The 13220-nt window shown below is 33.0% G+C and overlaps 1 protein-coding gene across 1 annotated transcript; it reads right to left on the bottom strand.

Annotated features, from left to right (window-relative positions):
• Positions 1-4543: 4543 nt before the first annotated feature.
• LOC133688410 (histidine--tRNA ligase, chloroplastic/mitochondrial-like) lies at positions 4544-10315 on the bottom strand. The gene is made up of 11 exons (XM_062107888.1): positions 9872-10315; positions 9691-9786; positions 9001-9089; positions 8680-8809; positions 8258-8350; positions 7504-7578; positions 7095-7212; positions 6343-6485; positions 5865-5993; positions 4970-5133; positions 4544-4890 (listed from the first exon to the last, which is right to left on the bottom strand). Exons 1-11 carry the CDS (start codon positions 10214-10216, stop codon positions 4752-4754), a joined length of 1521 nt encoding a protein of 506 aa, XP_061963872.1. The 5' UTR covers positions 10217-10315; the 3' UTR covers positions 4544-4751.
• Between the last annotated feature and the right edge of the window lie 2905 nt (positions 10316-13220).

Here is a 13220-nt window from a genome sequence, read left to right as displayed (position 1 = left end):
AACCGCACTCCCTAGCAAGATCCAAATGAGGAAATCTAGGCTTGGAATGTGAATCAAGAGTTCTCCTTGGACCTTTTTTTTTAAACCTTGTAATGTTGGAGATGGGATCCACCTTAATGTTTGCATCCCATGCTAGCATCAATTGCAGCTAACTATAGTGATGGGTGTTGAAGCATTGGGTTTTAACTTATTTTAAATTAATTATTTAAATATTTTTGAATTATTTCAATGTACTGGTATCAAAAATAAAATAAAAAAATATTATTTTGATATATTTTTAAATAGAAAATACTTTACTATTAATAAACACTCTAGAAACCCGAAGGTAAAAAAAAAAGAAAGAAGAAGGTGCCCGTGGAATGGAGCTCTGCTGTTCACAAGTCTAGTCTTGTCTTGTATGCCACAATTTCGTCGTCAAAATCTGGTGTGGTAAAGAGATGACAATTCAACGATGGAAACTATTATACCTGCCAATATTATTTGGTTAAATTTAAATATATAGCACAGTTTTTCAAATTCACTCTGTGGCCCCACTTGAGAGCCAGCTGACCCGCCACTCGATCCTGATCTGATGTAAGCCAAATAACTAACGCCGACTTCACTCCGATTAGTACGGTTGGCTCGGAAAGTTAATTCATAACTAAATTAATATTTGATTTGATTTTTTAAAAGAAAAATATAAAACAATGTTATTTTAATTTTTTAAAAATAGAATGATATTATGTTAATTAACTTATCTAAACCGTGATTCAAACCTTCAATGGGATGGTCTAGAAATCAAGGGTTTGTTCATTAATAGATTTTTTTTCCTTTTTTAGTTTTAGTTTTTCCTTTTACAATAAGAAATTGAATAGAATTTTTATTTTGTTTTGTTTTATTCAAGTTAAAGATTATTATAAGAAATCATATTGTTAGCTCAAAAAATAGATTCATGATAAAAATAAAATTCTGCGCTAATTAAATATGAAAATGTAAGAAAACTAATATTTTATTTGGTAAAAAAGTGCTCTTATAAAAAACAAAAGAATTTATTATCCATGTTTTTTTTAATTTAGAAAACAATAGGAACCTGGAAGGAAAACTATATAAAACTGCTAAAATATGTTTTTTCAAACTCATTATAAGTTTGAAAAACTTAAAAACTATTTTTTTTTTTTGGATATAGAAATATTATATTTAAGCAAAGCTTTCTAATTTTTCTTTTCTGACTTTAGTTTTCTAAAGAATTGAAGTATTATTTTGTTTTAAAACAATCTCTGTCAAATTTTATTAATGAAAATAGAATTAGAAAATAAAAAGCCAAGACGAGAAAGAAATAATTTTCCACTGGGTGAACGATGAACGTTAGTGAAGAAGCTAATGAAAAAGGATCATCAATCAACACAATTTAAATGCATTTAACTTTGAAATGGAATTGGTCTAGCCGGAACAATAAAGAATGTTTCCACTATTTACATGAATAGTAAAAATACTCTCTACTGTTCACTTCGTAAACAGCAGTGAAGAGTGAATTAATTCACTCTTTATTGTGTTGGAGAGAGGCTGTGTTACAGGAACGCAATGAATAGCATGCAATTTCTGCTTCAACAATACAGAGTTTTCAACGCAAATAATGGTAGGGTCCATGCATAAAAATTAATACTGATTTTATTATCAAACAATATATTAACCCATGTTTAAAACTAACATGCATGAGAGATGCTCCTATATGATCCAGTAACCTTGGTGGGTCCAAAGACAAATTGGATGATCAGTTAAAGTGGGGTTTATTTTTTAAGAAAAATTAGGATGACATCTTTTTCTTTAATATTAAGATCAAAATATATTAAATCGATTCAAGCTTTGTAACTTAACTTGCCAGACGTGAAACCTGAATTATGGACTCCACTAGGTTTAAAAATTTTATTTTTTAAACTATTTTTTATTTAATAATATAATAACAAAAATAAATACTTATAAAATTCAGTACTAACCAAACCAAATATCTGGACTTTTGTTTGAGATTATGATAATTTCATATAAAACAAAGCGAAACAAATTATGACAACCAATTCAAAATAAAAAATATTATTAAAGTATAAAATTAAAAGAAAATGCTAAAATACATTCATTCAAAAGAAAAAAAAATGAAAGATTTCACTTTCATTTACTATTTATATAAATAATGAAGAAGGTGAGGAATCCCAGCTTTTTTAGTATAGTAGTTAATCGAGCTTTATTGATTTGAAGAATAAAAATATATTGTAATTATAATTAAATATTATTTTATGCAATTATGCGTTAAAATACACTCTATCTCAATCTTAACCTCTCAAATTATGATATTGAAATTTTAAATCTTTTTAAAAATTATTCTCTTATTAACGACATGTTTAGTTGGTTTTGAAATTTTAATGCAAAAAATAATCATAAATCCATAGCTAGTTTTGAAAACTTGTTTAAGACACATGAATAGAAAAGGCAGCTTTATATTTAATATTAGTATTGTGAAGATTTTAATCATCTTATTTTTTATGAGATAAATGTGGATTATTAGTATCCTCCATCAATTTATGATTTTTATTTTGATAATAAAAATATTAATAATAATATCATAAATAATAACAGTAATGATAATAAACATAGTGTTTATATTGATAAGATAAAGGTAAAGTTCAAGAAAACAAAAAAAAAAATTATTAACTGGTTCACGGCGATCCAGGCCATAAATGATGCAGGTGGATGGAAATATCGAACCACAGTGGAAGACATGACCTAGCAGTCAGGGCTAGCCTTAATTAAGGGCTGGAAATTTGTCTTTGTGGGGAACTTGACAGTGAGGTCTCTATCGCAGAGATAACTACAGTAATTGTATTCGAGATTCTCAAGTTTCAAGGAACTGAAAACTGCCAACCCGATCTTCCATTTTCTGTTTTACCTTTGCAGGTGAGAAATGAACTTCCTAGTACACTGAGGGCATATCGTTACCAGCAACCCCGGCTAATCTGTTCCGGAAGATGACCAAAGAGATAATCCTATGTGTAGTGAGGTTAAACGTCCCACCCTAATCCTCCTGCGGGGTTAATTACAATGAATTATTCTTTCCAAGAGAAATTTCCATAATATTTTGTTCCACGCAAGAGGGTGTCAATCTTCAAGAGAATTCATGGCATCTATGCTTTCTTCTTTGTGAGGAAGATAGTAGCACACTGAGTCACTTCTTTTACTGCGTGGTTATACCTGCAAGTGTCTTGGTTCCAGAAATAAAACTCACAATGCCTATAGCTATTTACATTCCAGCCACCATTACCATTCTAAACGCAGCCTGCACTCCAAGGTAACCTAATTACAGCAATCAAAAGTTTTCACCTTCATTTTTCTTCTTCTTTTTATTGACATTGACGGGTAGTCTACAGCTACAATCTCTACAATGGAGCAGGTCACTTCATCTGCTCGTCTTCTGGATCCTGTTTGAAAATGTAATGTCCCTACGTCGAACTAAAGCAGCAATTATAGGACTCCTATAAGCAATCTGTGTCCATGAATGGGTTGTGACTGAGAAGCTTGGGAACACCGTGAGGCAAAAGAACACTTTTAAAGCATCCAAGCAAGTTCGATCTAGCATAGGAAACAGGTAATTTTACTTGGTCCTTGTTTTTTTTTTCATGGAGCACAGAAAAAGGTATTCATTAAACACTTCACCAAAACCAGCATATCACCATAGACCAAAGCATTACAATAAACCCCAACCATGTAGATAGAACAGCAAATACGGAACAACGCGTTAGACAAAGCAAACTGTTTATTTCATTACGCTTCAAAACTCATTTCAGCAAACAGGTGACAAATAGAATTGCTAAATTAGAAAGTACGGAACATGAACTACAACTACCTAATGGAACATGAACTACAACTACCTAATGTCAAATGAATTTCACATTTCCGTTTCATCTTTTCATGCTACACAGGATTCGTGTCTTTGAGCTGATAATGGGGATGTTTATAATGTACTATGCAATCTACGACCACATTTTGGGAAAGATCATTTCTTCATATATCTATTACTTCAAGCAGGAGCTTTCTTCATAATGGGATTTGGTATGTGGGGACATTCGTAACAAATTAGAGCTTGAAGACAGCAGGCCACAACCAGAGATACATACATGTAGAATAGGCCTTTCAGCACCATGGCTGAATAGGCACCATCAATGTACATAAATTTAGTTGCCACTAGATCAGTTGTAACAAAGTAAAAGGAAGCGTCCAAGTTCAGGGTAATGCAGTAAAAGAAAGTGTATGTGCGCGCGTGCACGGTAATGCAGTGGAATGCACTTGTTTAGCGTGATAATCCCAGTAACCCTCATGCTGCTCAAGTAGAGAGACCTTTCATCTGTTTTATTTGTGTTTATAAACATTATCAACTCAAAAGTACTTGCATTCCCCTTTTTTCCTGTCAGTCAAAAAGGGGAAGATATATTCTAATCTGATTGATGCATGGATACAACTTTGTCAGCCAGAACAAGATAACTAATCTGCGTACTGGTGTAGAGGCATGCAAGGCAGATTAAAAACTACAGAATCCACATGTCATTATAATGTTCCAAAGGGAAAATGACAGTGACCAGCAAGAAAATAGTTTTATGAAGATGTGAAGCGAAGAATTTTTTATCAAACTATACCTAAAAAACCTAGACAAGTAAACAAGTTGGTAAAAGGAAAAAAATCATATAAATAGTAAATAGAAACCATCAAAAAACCCATTCTTCTTTTTGTCACTCTAGCTCATCGATTTTAATCTCAGATTGTTCCCCAGAAGAGAGGATTTTTACACTAACCATACCCTTTTTCCATTCTGTATTCCCCACCAATATAAGCCTTTGTGCATTTATCCGTGCTGCCCGCTTGAAAACCCTGAAAATCAATAGAATCTATTACCAAATAACACATAGAAAGCTAGAAGAGATATCCCCTAAGAAATAGAATTTGATACCATTTAAGAGGTTTGCTTTCCAAGACTAAATCAACGCTTTGGCCTTTCTCTCTGAGCATGGTAGCAACTGTGGCAGCTGCTCCTTGGAGATCATGATCAAGAGCGCACACAATGTTCTCTACTTGGGGGATCAATTCTGGTAAGATACCCTTCTCCTTGAGTAGCTGTGAACCATCACCATCCAAAAAAAGTAGATACTTGTGTAAGCATTGCTAGAATAAATAAAAGCAAGGAAAACAATCAACGATACAAAACAAAAGGACATATAAAATGATATAAAATAAAATGACACATCATTTGAAAAAGAAGAAGAAAGAAAGAGTTCATTTCTTCATAAATCATAATGATTGCATACTAGTCAAGTTTAAACTATCATGAAGGAAAGTGGGAACTGATGGATAAACTGAGGAATGAATTTCACATGGCCATGTTTCGAGAACCTTGGTAAGTGAACATTCATTAGAGGTTCTGATGGTTGTTATTTTGTTTCCTCTCTAGATAGCCCTAAGAACAAAGATACAAATAGATCATATAACTTTTAGGTGGTCCCACAATTAAAAGTACAAGTTCATTTACTTGATTCCATAACAAACAAAGAAATCTAAGCAGTTTCATGCATACAGAAGATGAAAACATCCTTTCAGTTCTCCATAAATCCTTGGACATTAGCTTACAAATACAGATAAAGCCAACTGACCATGGTAGAAGCTATTTTACGAGTTACTGGTTTATCCCAAAAATAGAAATCTTTGGTTAGGTAAAAAATTTTTGGATGATGGGAAGCACATCATGCTTAAATTAAACACATGAAGCTATATAGAATTTAACAAGGCCTAATTCATTTCATCAATATTCTTAACATGGCCAAAAAAAGGGGACAGAACTACCAACTTACTTCAATTATTACAGCATCCCCAAAGCCAAAGCCACAAGCTGGAAGGTCATCACCACCAAAAGTAGAGAGTAACCGATCATATCGCCCACCACCACAAATGGCTCTCAACTTTCCTGCTCTATCAAAACCCTAAGAAAAGAACTTTTCATTTTAGATATCTGTGTAAAACAACATGGAAAAATGGGTATACTTTGTGGTCAAGTTGCCCAGTATCCACTAAAAGGAACAGTATCAATCATTGAATATCTGTGCAAAGTTTTTTGGCATGTTGCCAAGACTCTATTGGCCACATTGTCATTTTCCAAAGATATGGGATTTACTAAGTTTTCATTGGATATAGGATGAGCAGGACACATTAACTTGTATAGTATGCAGTGTTTCATCAATTGCAGCTCATTAAATTTTTTTATACCATGCAAGTCTTGGTCTGCTACCATATATTGTAAAGCCAAAAAGGGAAAGATATCACAATTCTAACCTCGAACACAATTCCAGTGTAGTAGGCAAGGCCACGGACCACTGATGCATCAAACTGAATCCACTCAGAATAACCAAACTTTTCAGCAAGTGAGAACAGCTGTTTAAGATCTGCAATTGCTTCCCCTGCACCTCCAAGTATCTCTATACTCCCACAATAATTAAAGTACATAATCAGAAGCTAAGAAAGATTCATTACCTGAATTTATCTTGAGAGATCACTTCAGTCTCAAGAACTAAACATCAACCAATTCAGAATAAACTTTTCAACTAGTAAATCTAAAAGATACATATGATTTTCATTTAACATTGTTTAAAAAGCAATACAGTGCAGCCTAACATGCTACTTGGGCACACCATGTCTTGCAGCCACTTTCTGCCCCTTGAAAATAATTATTGTGAAATCTTTGAATCTATATTTCCAGGGAAATTTTAAGGAAAAAAGCAAACCATGGGACAAAGATCTAAATAAAGAGGATATGATGAATGGTGCAAAGTATCCCAGCATCCTTATCATATCTGAACTCTAAAAACAATGACTTTTTGTATCTGGCTTCTGTTTTTACCATTTTTTTACAGGGTGTTTAAGGCTATAATTAGGAATTTTCATCAACATCCTTAAGAAAATATTTTTGGTTATCATTTGTCCTAGTTAAGCATTCAACAGTTACCATATGCCAGAGGATAACCTAAGAATGTTTAGCAAAAAACCTAAATAAAGAGTAGCTTCTCCAGCAACATGTTGAAACTGACCTTCCAACTCGGACAATGACTTTATGGAAAGGACTTCAAGTAGCTTGTTAACACCCTCTTGCGGCATCCCAACAGAGTTCAATTCTTTCTTAATTTCATCAATTGGAATCTTCTCGATCTGTATCAATATTATCAGAACCATTAACATGGTCCAATAGGAGAAAAACTGATGCATCACATTGAAAAAGTGCACATCTAACTGCATAAAGGCATCAATATTCAAAACCAATACAAATTTAATTTGTAAAATGCAATCAATGACTGCTACGAGTTCAAATTATGACAATATATCAGCCATGATGACTAACAATGCAGTGAAAGGGGATAAATCACACCACATAATATGAAACCTCAAGCAATCAACCTTTATGCATATAAATCCAAGCAAAAAGAAAAGAAGGTAACCAACCTTGTCTATGATAACGCAGACCTTGGCAAACAAATTTTCTGATAAGGAATAGGATCTTAATATTTCCTGCAAAACCTGCAATGAAGAAAACTCTCAAAATATTAACAATGGTGCTACAAATTGCATGCAGATAATGATATTGGAAGTCAAATAATGACATTCATATACCTGTTATGCAGGATAAACAATCACATTGAAGCATCATGAAAAAATTATTCCTTTCAAGATATGCACAATGTAATGATTAATTATATACTCCCCGAGTTGCTGGAATGAATGTGGCATACAATGACTTTCTGTCTAAATTAACAACAAAAGGACAAACTGTCATTGTCATTAAGCAATATCATTAGTTGCTTATTATGTCTCTAGATATTTTCTCATTTAGTATCAAGGATTAACAGACTCTGAATTTGTCTAATTCACGGATTAATAACACCATTAAACACACTGATGCATGTGTCCTTCCATGCAGTTGAATGAATCAGTCATAACTTTCAGAACAATTCCTAAAGCAGCCAGCAAAAAAAATCAATTAATGAAAGAAATGCGCAGAATTATTGGATTAAAAGCACTCGATAAGAATAATTCCTAGAGCAGAAAGTGAAGATCTCAACTAATGAACACTTGCAGAATTAAAAGCACTCAATAAGTGCAATTCATAAAGCACAAAATTACTGTATCATTTGTTAATCACAAAAGAACTCCAGTGGTAGTCCATGTTCACCCAAAAAAAGTAATAATGAGTAACTACCTTTCGACTATTAACCTTGAATCCCACATCTGATGCTGAGATTCCAATTTGCTTAAAAAATGTAACAATGGAGGAAATAAGCTCTGCTTCAGCCTACACGATACACAGATAAAAATAGAACAATTGAGCACAAAATTAACTTGACTTGAAGACTAATTGAAAACAACTGTTTGAAGTAAACCTTATCACTAAAGATACAGCAGACTATAAAGCTTATACCTCGTGTCATCCATCTTTTGAAAGCTTTATAAAAGCTGTGTCTCAACAATAATAGATGAGGATGTTTCAAAACCATGTGTCTATGTGCTTAAACATGTATACATTTGTTTGAGATAGAGGGGGGGAGGAAAGGATTCAGAACTACAAAAACTCTAAATTCTGGAAACACTCTTTGGATGTAAAGCTAATTCAGAAGCACTTACTGTGACTTCAGGGACGCCAATGATATCCATATTCCATTGATAGTGCTCACGACGCCGCCCTCTAGTCATTCTCTCATATCGCCAGCATTGTCCAATGGCAAACCATTTCAATGGGAGGGATAGCGATTTTCTGGACCAAAAAAAACATGGAGATCAAATCTGCATCCGTACCTGGATACAAAATCATAAGAAAATAAATAAATGAACCTGCAGGTTTTTGTCAAGGACAATCAAATTGGGATAAAGAAACGCATAAAAAGGGATATGCGCTATTCAAATGCAAAAACAGCAGGACTCTGCTGCATCAGAAATTTCAAGTACCCTTTCTGTATTACTAGCCTTGCCAAAGAGGGAGTAAGCTCGGGCCTTAGAGCAACACGACGATTTCCACGATCTTCAAAACAATATAACTGCACAAAGAAAGTGAAAAAAAAGTGATGGGATTTAAATATAAAACCGTTGCAAGATGTTTCAGGTGGAGTTGCATTACTCGTTGTCAAATAAGAAAGAACAATCCCACACCAGAAAATAAACATATGCCACCACAAAAAATGTATGGCATATTCCTGCTGAGAGACTTGTGAGTTTTAATTTTGGCACAAAGAGAAACTCTAGAAGACCCACAGTTAAGCACTCAAAAAAAAAGGCAATGTAGTGCAAGAATGACAGGATTGAAATCTGTACATATTCATCATTAATGATCTTCTTTTTTGGCCAGTCCACTGTATTGCATTAGATGCGCTTCAAGAACCCCTACCCCCATTTCCAAATTAAGTTAATGCCTAACGATGAAAACATTTATTGATTGCATTTGACAAGGAATCCATAAATTTAATAAAAGTTAATAACTTTGGAACAAAATTTGACAGCATTATCATTACGCCAAGTACTACAATTTAAAATACCAGAACCTGCCACTTAATTAAGCACTTGATAGCTTCTTTAAGTTAAGTTGCAGTATATTAAACAACACAATTGTTAAAAAGAAACGAAATACAAACACACACACACCTGGTCTCTGATTTCCTCTCCAGCTTTCCTTATAAACAGTGCCTCCGATTCTAACACCGGATAATCAACCTCCTCGAACCCAAACAGTCGCGACACCTAAAAACCAACAAAAGCACGTTAAATTAGAAAGTATTACATGGAGATAGATATGTTTTATTTATAATATAGACAGAGGTCTGACCTCTCTGAAATTGTGAAAGAGCCAGCTGCGGAGGCGCATTTCTTCTGGAGGGAAATCTCTGGTACCTTTAGGAGGATTGACGTCAATTTTCTGCACTGAATTTTCGAGTACCGGCGGACCAGCCAGCGCGGCCGACCTTTCTCCTCCGCCGCCACTGCCATTTTCCGATGGGGAAAGTGCAGTTGCTACAGAAGAGATAGTTCTAGGGTTAAACGGAATCAACTGGCTGGAGAGAGGAAATTTAGGGGCTGAAATAGAGAAGTAACTGAGAGAAAAGAAGTTGGGTTTTAGGTAATGGTTCAGGCTTGGGTGGAATATATGAAGAGAAGATGGAAATGGAGGCATGGCGAAAACAAGGGAAGGGAAGGGAACACTTTGCTTGGCCACTCTACTCTGCTTGTTTTACTTTGCCGGAGCCTGGAGGGGAAGAAGATAGTGTTTTTCTTTTTCTTTTTCTTTTTAAATGGGCCGGTCCTTAAAGGAATAGGCTAAGTAACTTAGAATAGTTGATGGGCTGGAGTTATCGAGATTGTCATGGACTGGCTGCATCCTGAGGAGCAGGCCTCCAATCCTACATCACATATGCTCATGGGCCCATTTGATATTTTCTTCATCTTTTCATAATTTTGAAAACAGCTTTTTTTATATATAAAAAAAGACAGAAAATAGTTGGAGAACAAAAGGTTCCAGGGACATGAAGAAAATTATAAAAAACTTGGTATGAATGGAGAAAGTTTAGAATACACCAGATAATTAGTTCATGGGTCGGGTCATTTTTAACGTATAAAAAATATTTTTATGTTAATTTTTTTTTAATAAAAAAAATTAAATCATGTGAAAATTGATTTGATACGACTCGATCACTATAACTAGTTAAAAAGTAATCCGGATAACCAGTAAAAACATAGTTTGACTCAAAATAAATATTTTAATGAGTTTTTTAATAAATACTAAGACAACAATATATTAAATTGATTTGGGTCAACTTAAGTTAATTTGTTAATTTGTATATTAAGTCATGAGTTCAAGATAACCCAATGGAAAGAAACTGAAAATAAATTGTGAAGCTCAATTTTTAATAAACTCAAAGTTGAAGGATGAGGCTGAAAAAAAATTCAATTAAAAAAAGACCCCGAAAATAACTTGAGTCAACCTACTAAATTCGCAATCAACTTATGTTCAAAGATGAAATTGAGAAAATTGAATAAAAGGTACATAAAAAATAATCTGCTAATGTTGTGATCCAAGTCATGACATGTAAATAAATTCATAAAAAATAGACCGAATATATCATGAAATGTAATTCCTAATAAATATGAAGTTGAAGGATGTTGAGAGAGAAAAAAAGTCAATTGGGAAAATGAAGAAAAACTCGAGCGAACTCATTAAACCCAGAATCCAAGTTATGAGTGCACTTATTAGGTATGGACACACATTATCATTAACGTTAAATGTGAAAACATCAACCATGTGTGATTACCGAAGCTCCTTACCTGAGAGTTATAATAATATCACTATCTCATATCGATTAGACGACGAGAATCTTAGTTGTTTATAAACATAAAAGACATTTTTCTCAAATAAGTGTTTTTTAATAAAACAAAACTCACAATGTAATTCCAATAAAACAATATATTTTGAATAAATTATCACATGCGAGTGTGAACATATATAATCACATATATGAGGTCTTTGTATTTTCAAGATTGTTTGTTACGCGGCTTGGCATAAATGAAGGCTAAAAAATACCATTATTAAACAAGTCATGTAAATACGTTAACTGAAAAATTTATTTTCAGTGCAAATTACCAATTATCATGATTTGTTATAATTAATGACTAGCATATTGTGTCGTGATCAGTAGCAGATCAATAATAATTTTTTAAAAATATAAAAAAATATGAAGAGTATAAAAAATTTATTAAACGTCTTGGATCTAATGTTAATGTAGGCCTAAAGTTATTGGGTTCTAGTGGCAGCAGGGCCCATCTTTTAAAAAAATCAAACCAACCTAACTTCAAATTAAAAAAACACGAGATGACATGCCCGCGCGTTGCCACGGGTTTATAAAACAAATGCATTTGATAGTGTTATAATTATGAACCAGCGCTAAATAAGTAATAGAAATTAAAGGTATGATGGAGCAAATATTTCATGATAAAAAAAAAGTTTTACTTTGCTGCAGCCTGGAGGGGAAGAAGATAGTGTTTTTCTTTTTCTTTTTCTTTTTAAATGGGCCGGTCCTTAAAGGAATAGGCTAAGTAACTTAGAATAGTTGATGGGCTGGAGTTATCGAGATTGTCATGGACTGGCTGCATCCTGAGGAGCAGGCCTCCAATCCTACATCACATATGCTAATGGGCCCATTTGGTATTTTCTTCATCTTTTCATAATTTTGAAAACAGCTTTTTTTATATATAAAAAAGGACAGAAAATAGTGGTAGAACAAAAGGTTCCAGGAACATGAAGAAAATTATAAAAAACTTGGTATGAATGGAGAAAGTTTAGAATACACCAGATAATTAGTTCATGGGTCGGGTCATTTTTACGCATAAAAAATATTTTGATGTTTTTAATTTTTTTTCTAATAGAAAAGAAATTAAACCACATGGAAATTCATTTGATACGACTCGATCGTTTTGGCTGGTTAAAAAGTAATTTGGATAACGAGTAAAAAATATAGTTTGACTCGAAATAAATATTTTAGGTGAGAGTTTTTTAATAAACATTAAGACAACAATATATTAAATTGATTAGGGTCAACCTAAGTTAATTTGTCAATTTATATACTAAGTTATGAGATCATGATAACCCTATGAAAAGAAACTGAAAATAAATTATGAACCTCAATTTTTAATAAACTCAATGTTGAAGGATGAGACTAAAAAAAAAATTAAATTAAAAAAAACCCCAGAAATGACTTGAGTCAACTTGTTAAATTCGCAACCCTAACCATGAGATCAGGATAACTCAATAAAAAAAATCAAAATAAATTATGAAACTTAATTCTCAATCAACTTAGTGTTAAAAGATGAAATTAAAAAAATTGAATAAAAAGTACATAAAAACAATATGTCAATCCTATGATCTAAGTCATGACATGTAAATAAATTCATAAAAAATGAATCGAAATATATCATGAAATGTAATTCATAATAAACATGAAGTTGAAGGATGTTGAGAGGAAAAAAAATCAATTGGGAAAATGATGAAAAACTCGAACGAAGTCGTTAAACCCAGAGTCCAAGTTATGGGTTTGGGATAACCTCATAAAAAATAATTTAAAAAAAAATAAAGTTTGATCCGACAATACCTCTCAAGAGGTGTACCATGTGCAGGTATGGACACA

This window comes from Populus nigra, chromosome 3 (genome assembly GCF_951802175.1).
Source record: "Populus nigra chromosome 3, ddPopNigr1.1, whole genome shotgun sequence".
Classification (NCBI taxonomy): Eukaryota; Viridiplantae; Streptophyta; class Magnoliopsida; order Malpighiales; family Salicaceae; genus Populus; species Populus nigra.
This window is presented reverse-complemented; position numbering and strand designations above follow the sequence as displayed.

Coding starts and splice junctions, on each gene's coding strand:
- LOC133688410 (XM_062107888.1), bottom strand. CDS start 10,216: ATGCCTCCATTTCCATCTTCTCTTCATATATTCCACCCAAGCCTGAAC. Junction 8,351..8,679: donor TTGGCGTCCCTGAAGTCACA/GTAAGTGCTTCT, acceptor TGTATCGTGTAG/GCTGAAGCAGAGCTTATTTC. Junction 7,213..7,503: donor TCTGCGTTATCATAGACAAG/GTTGGTTACCTT, acceptor ATATTGATACAG/ATCGAGAAGATTCCAATTGA.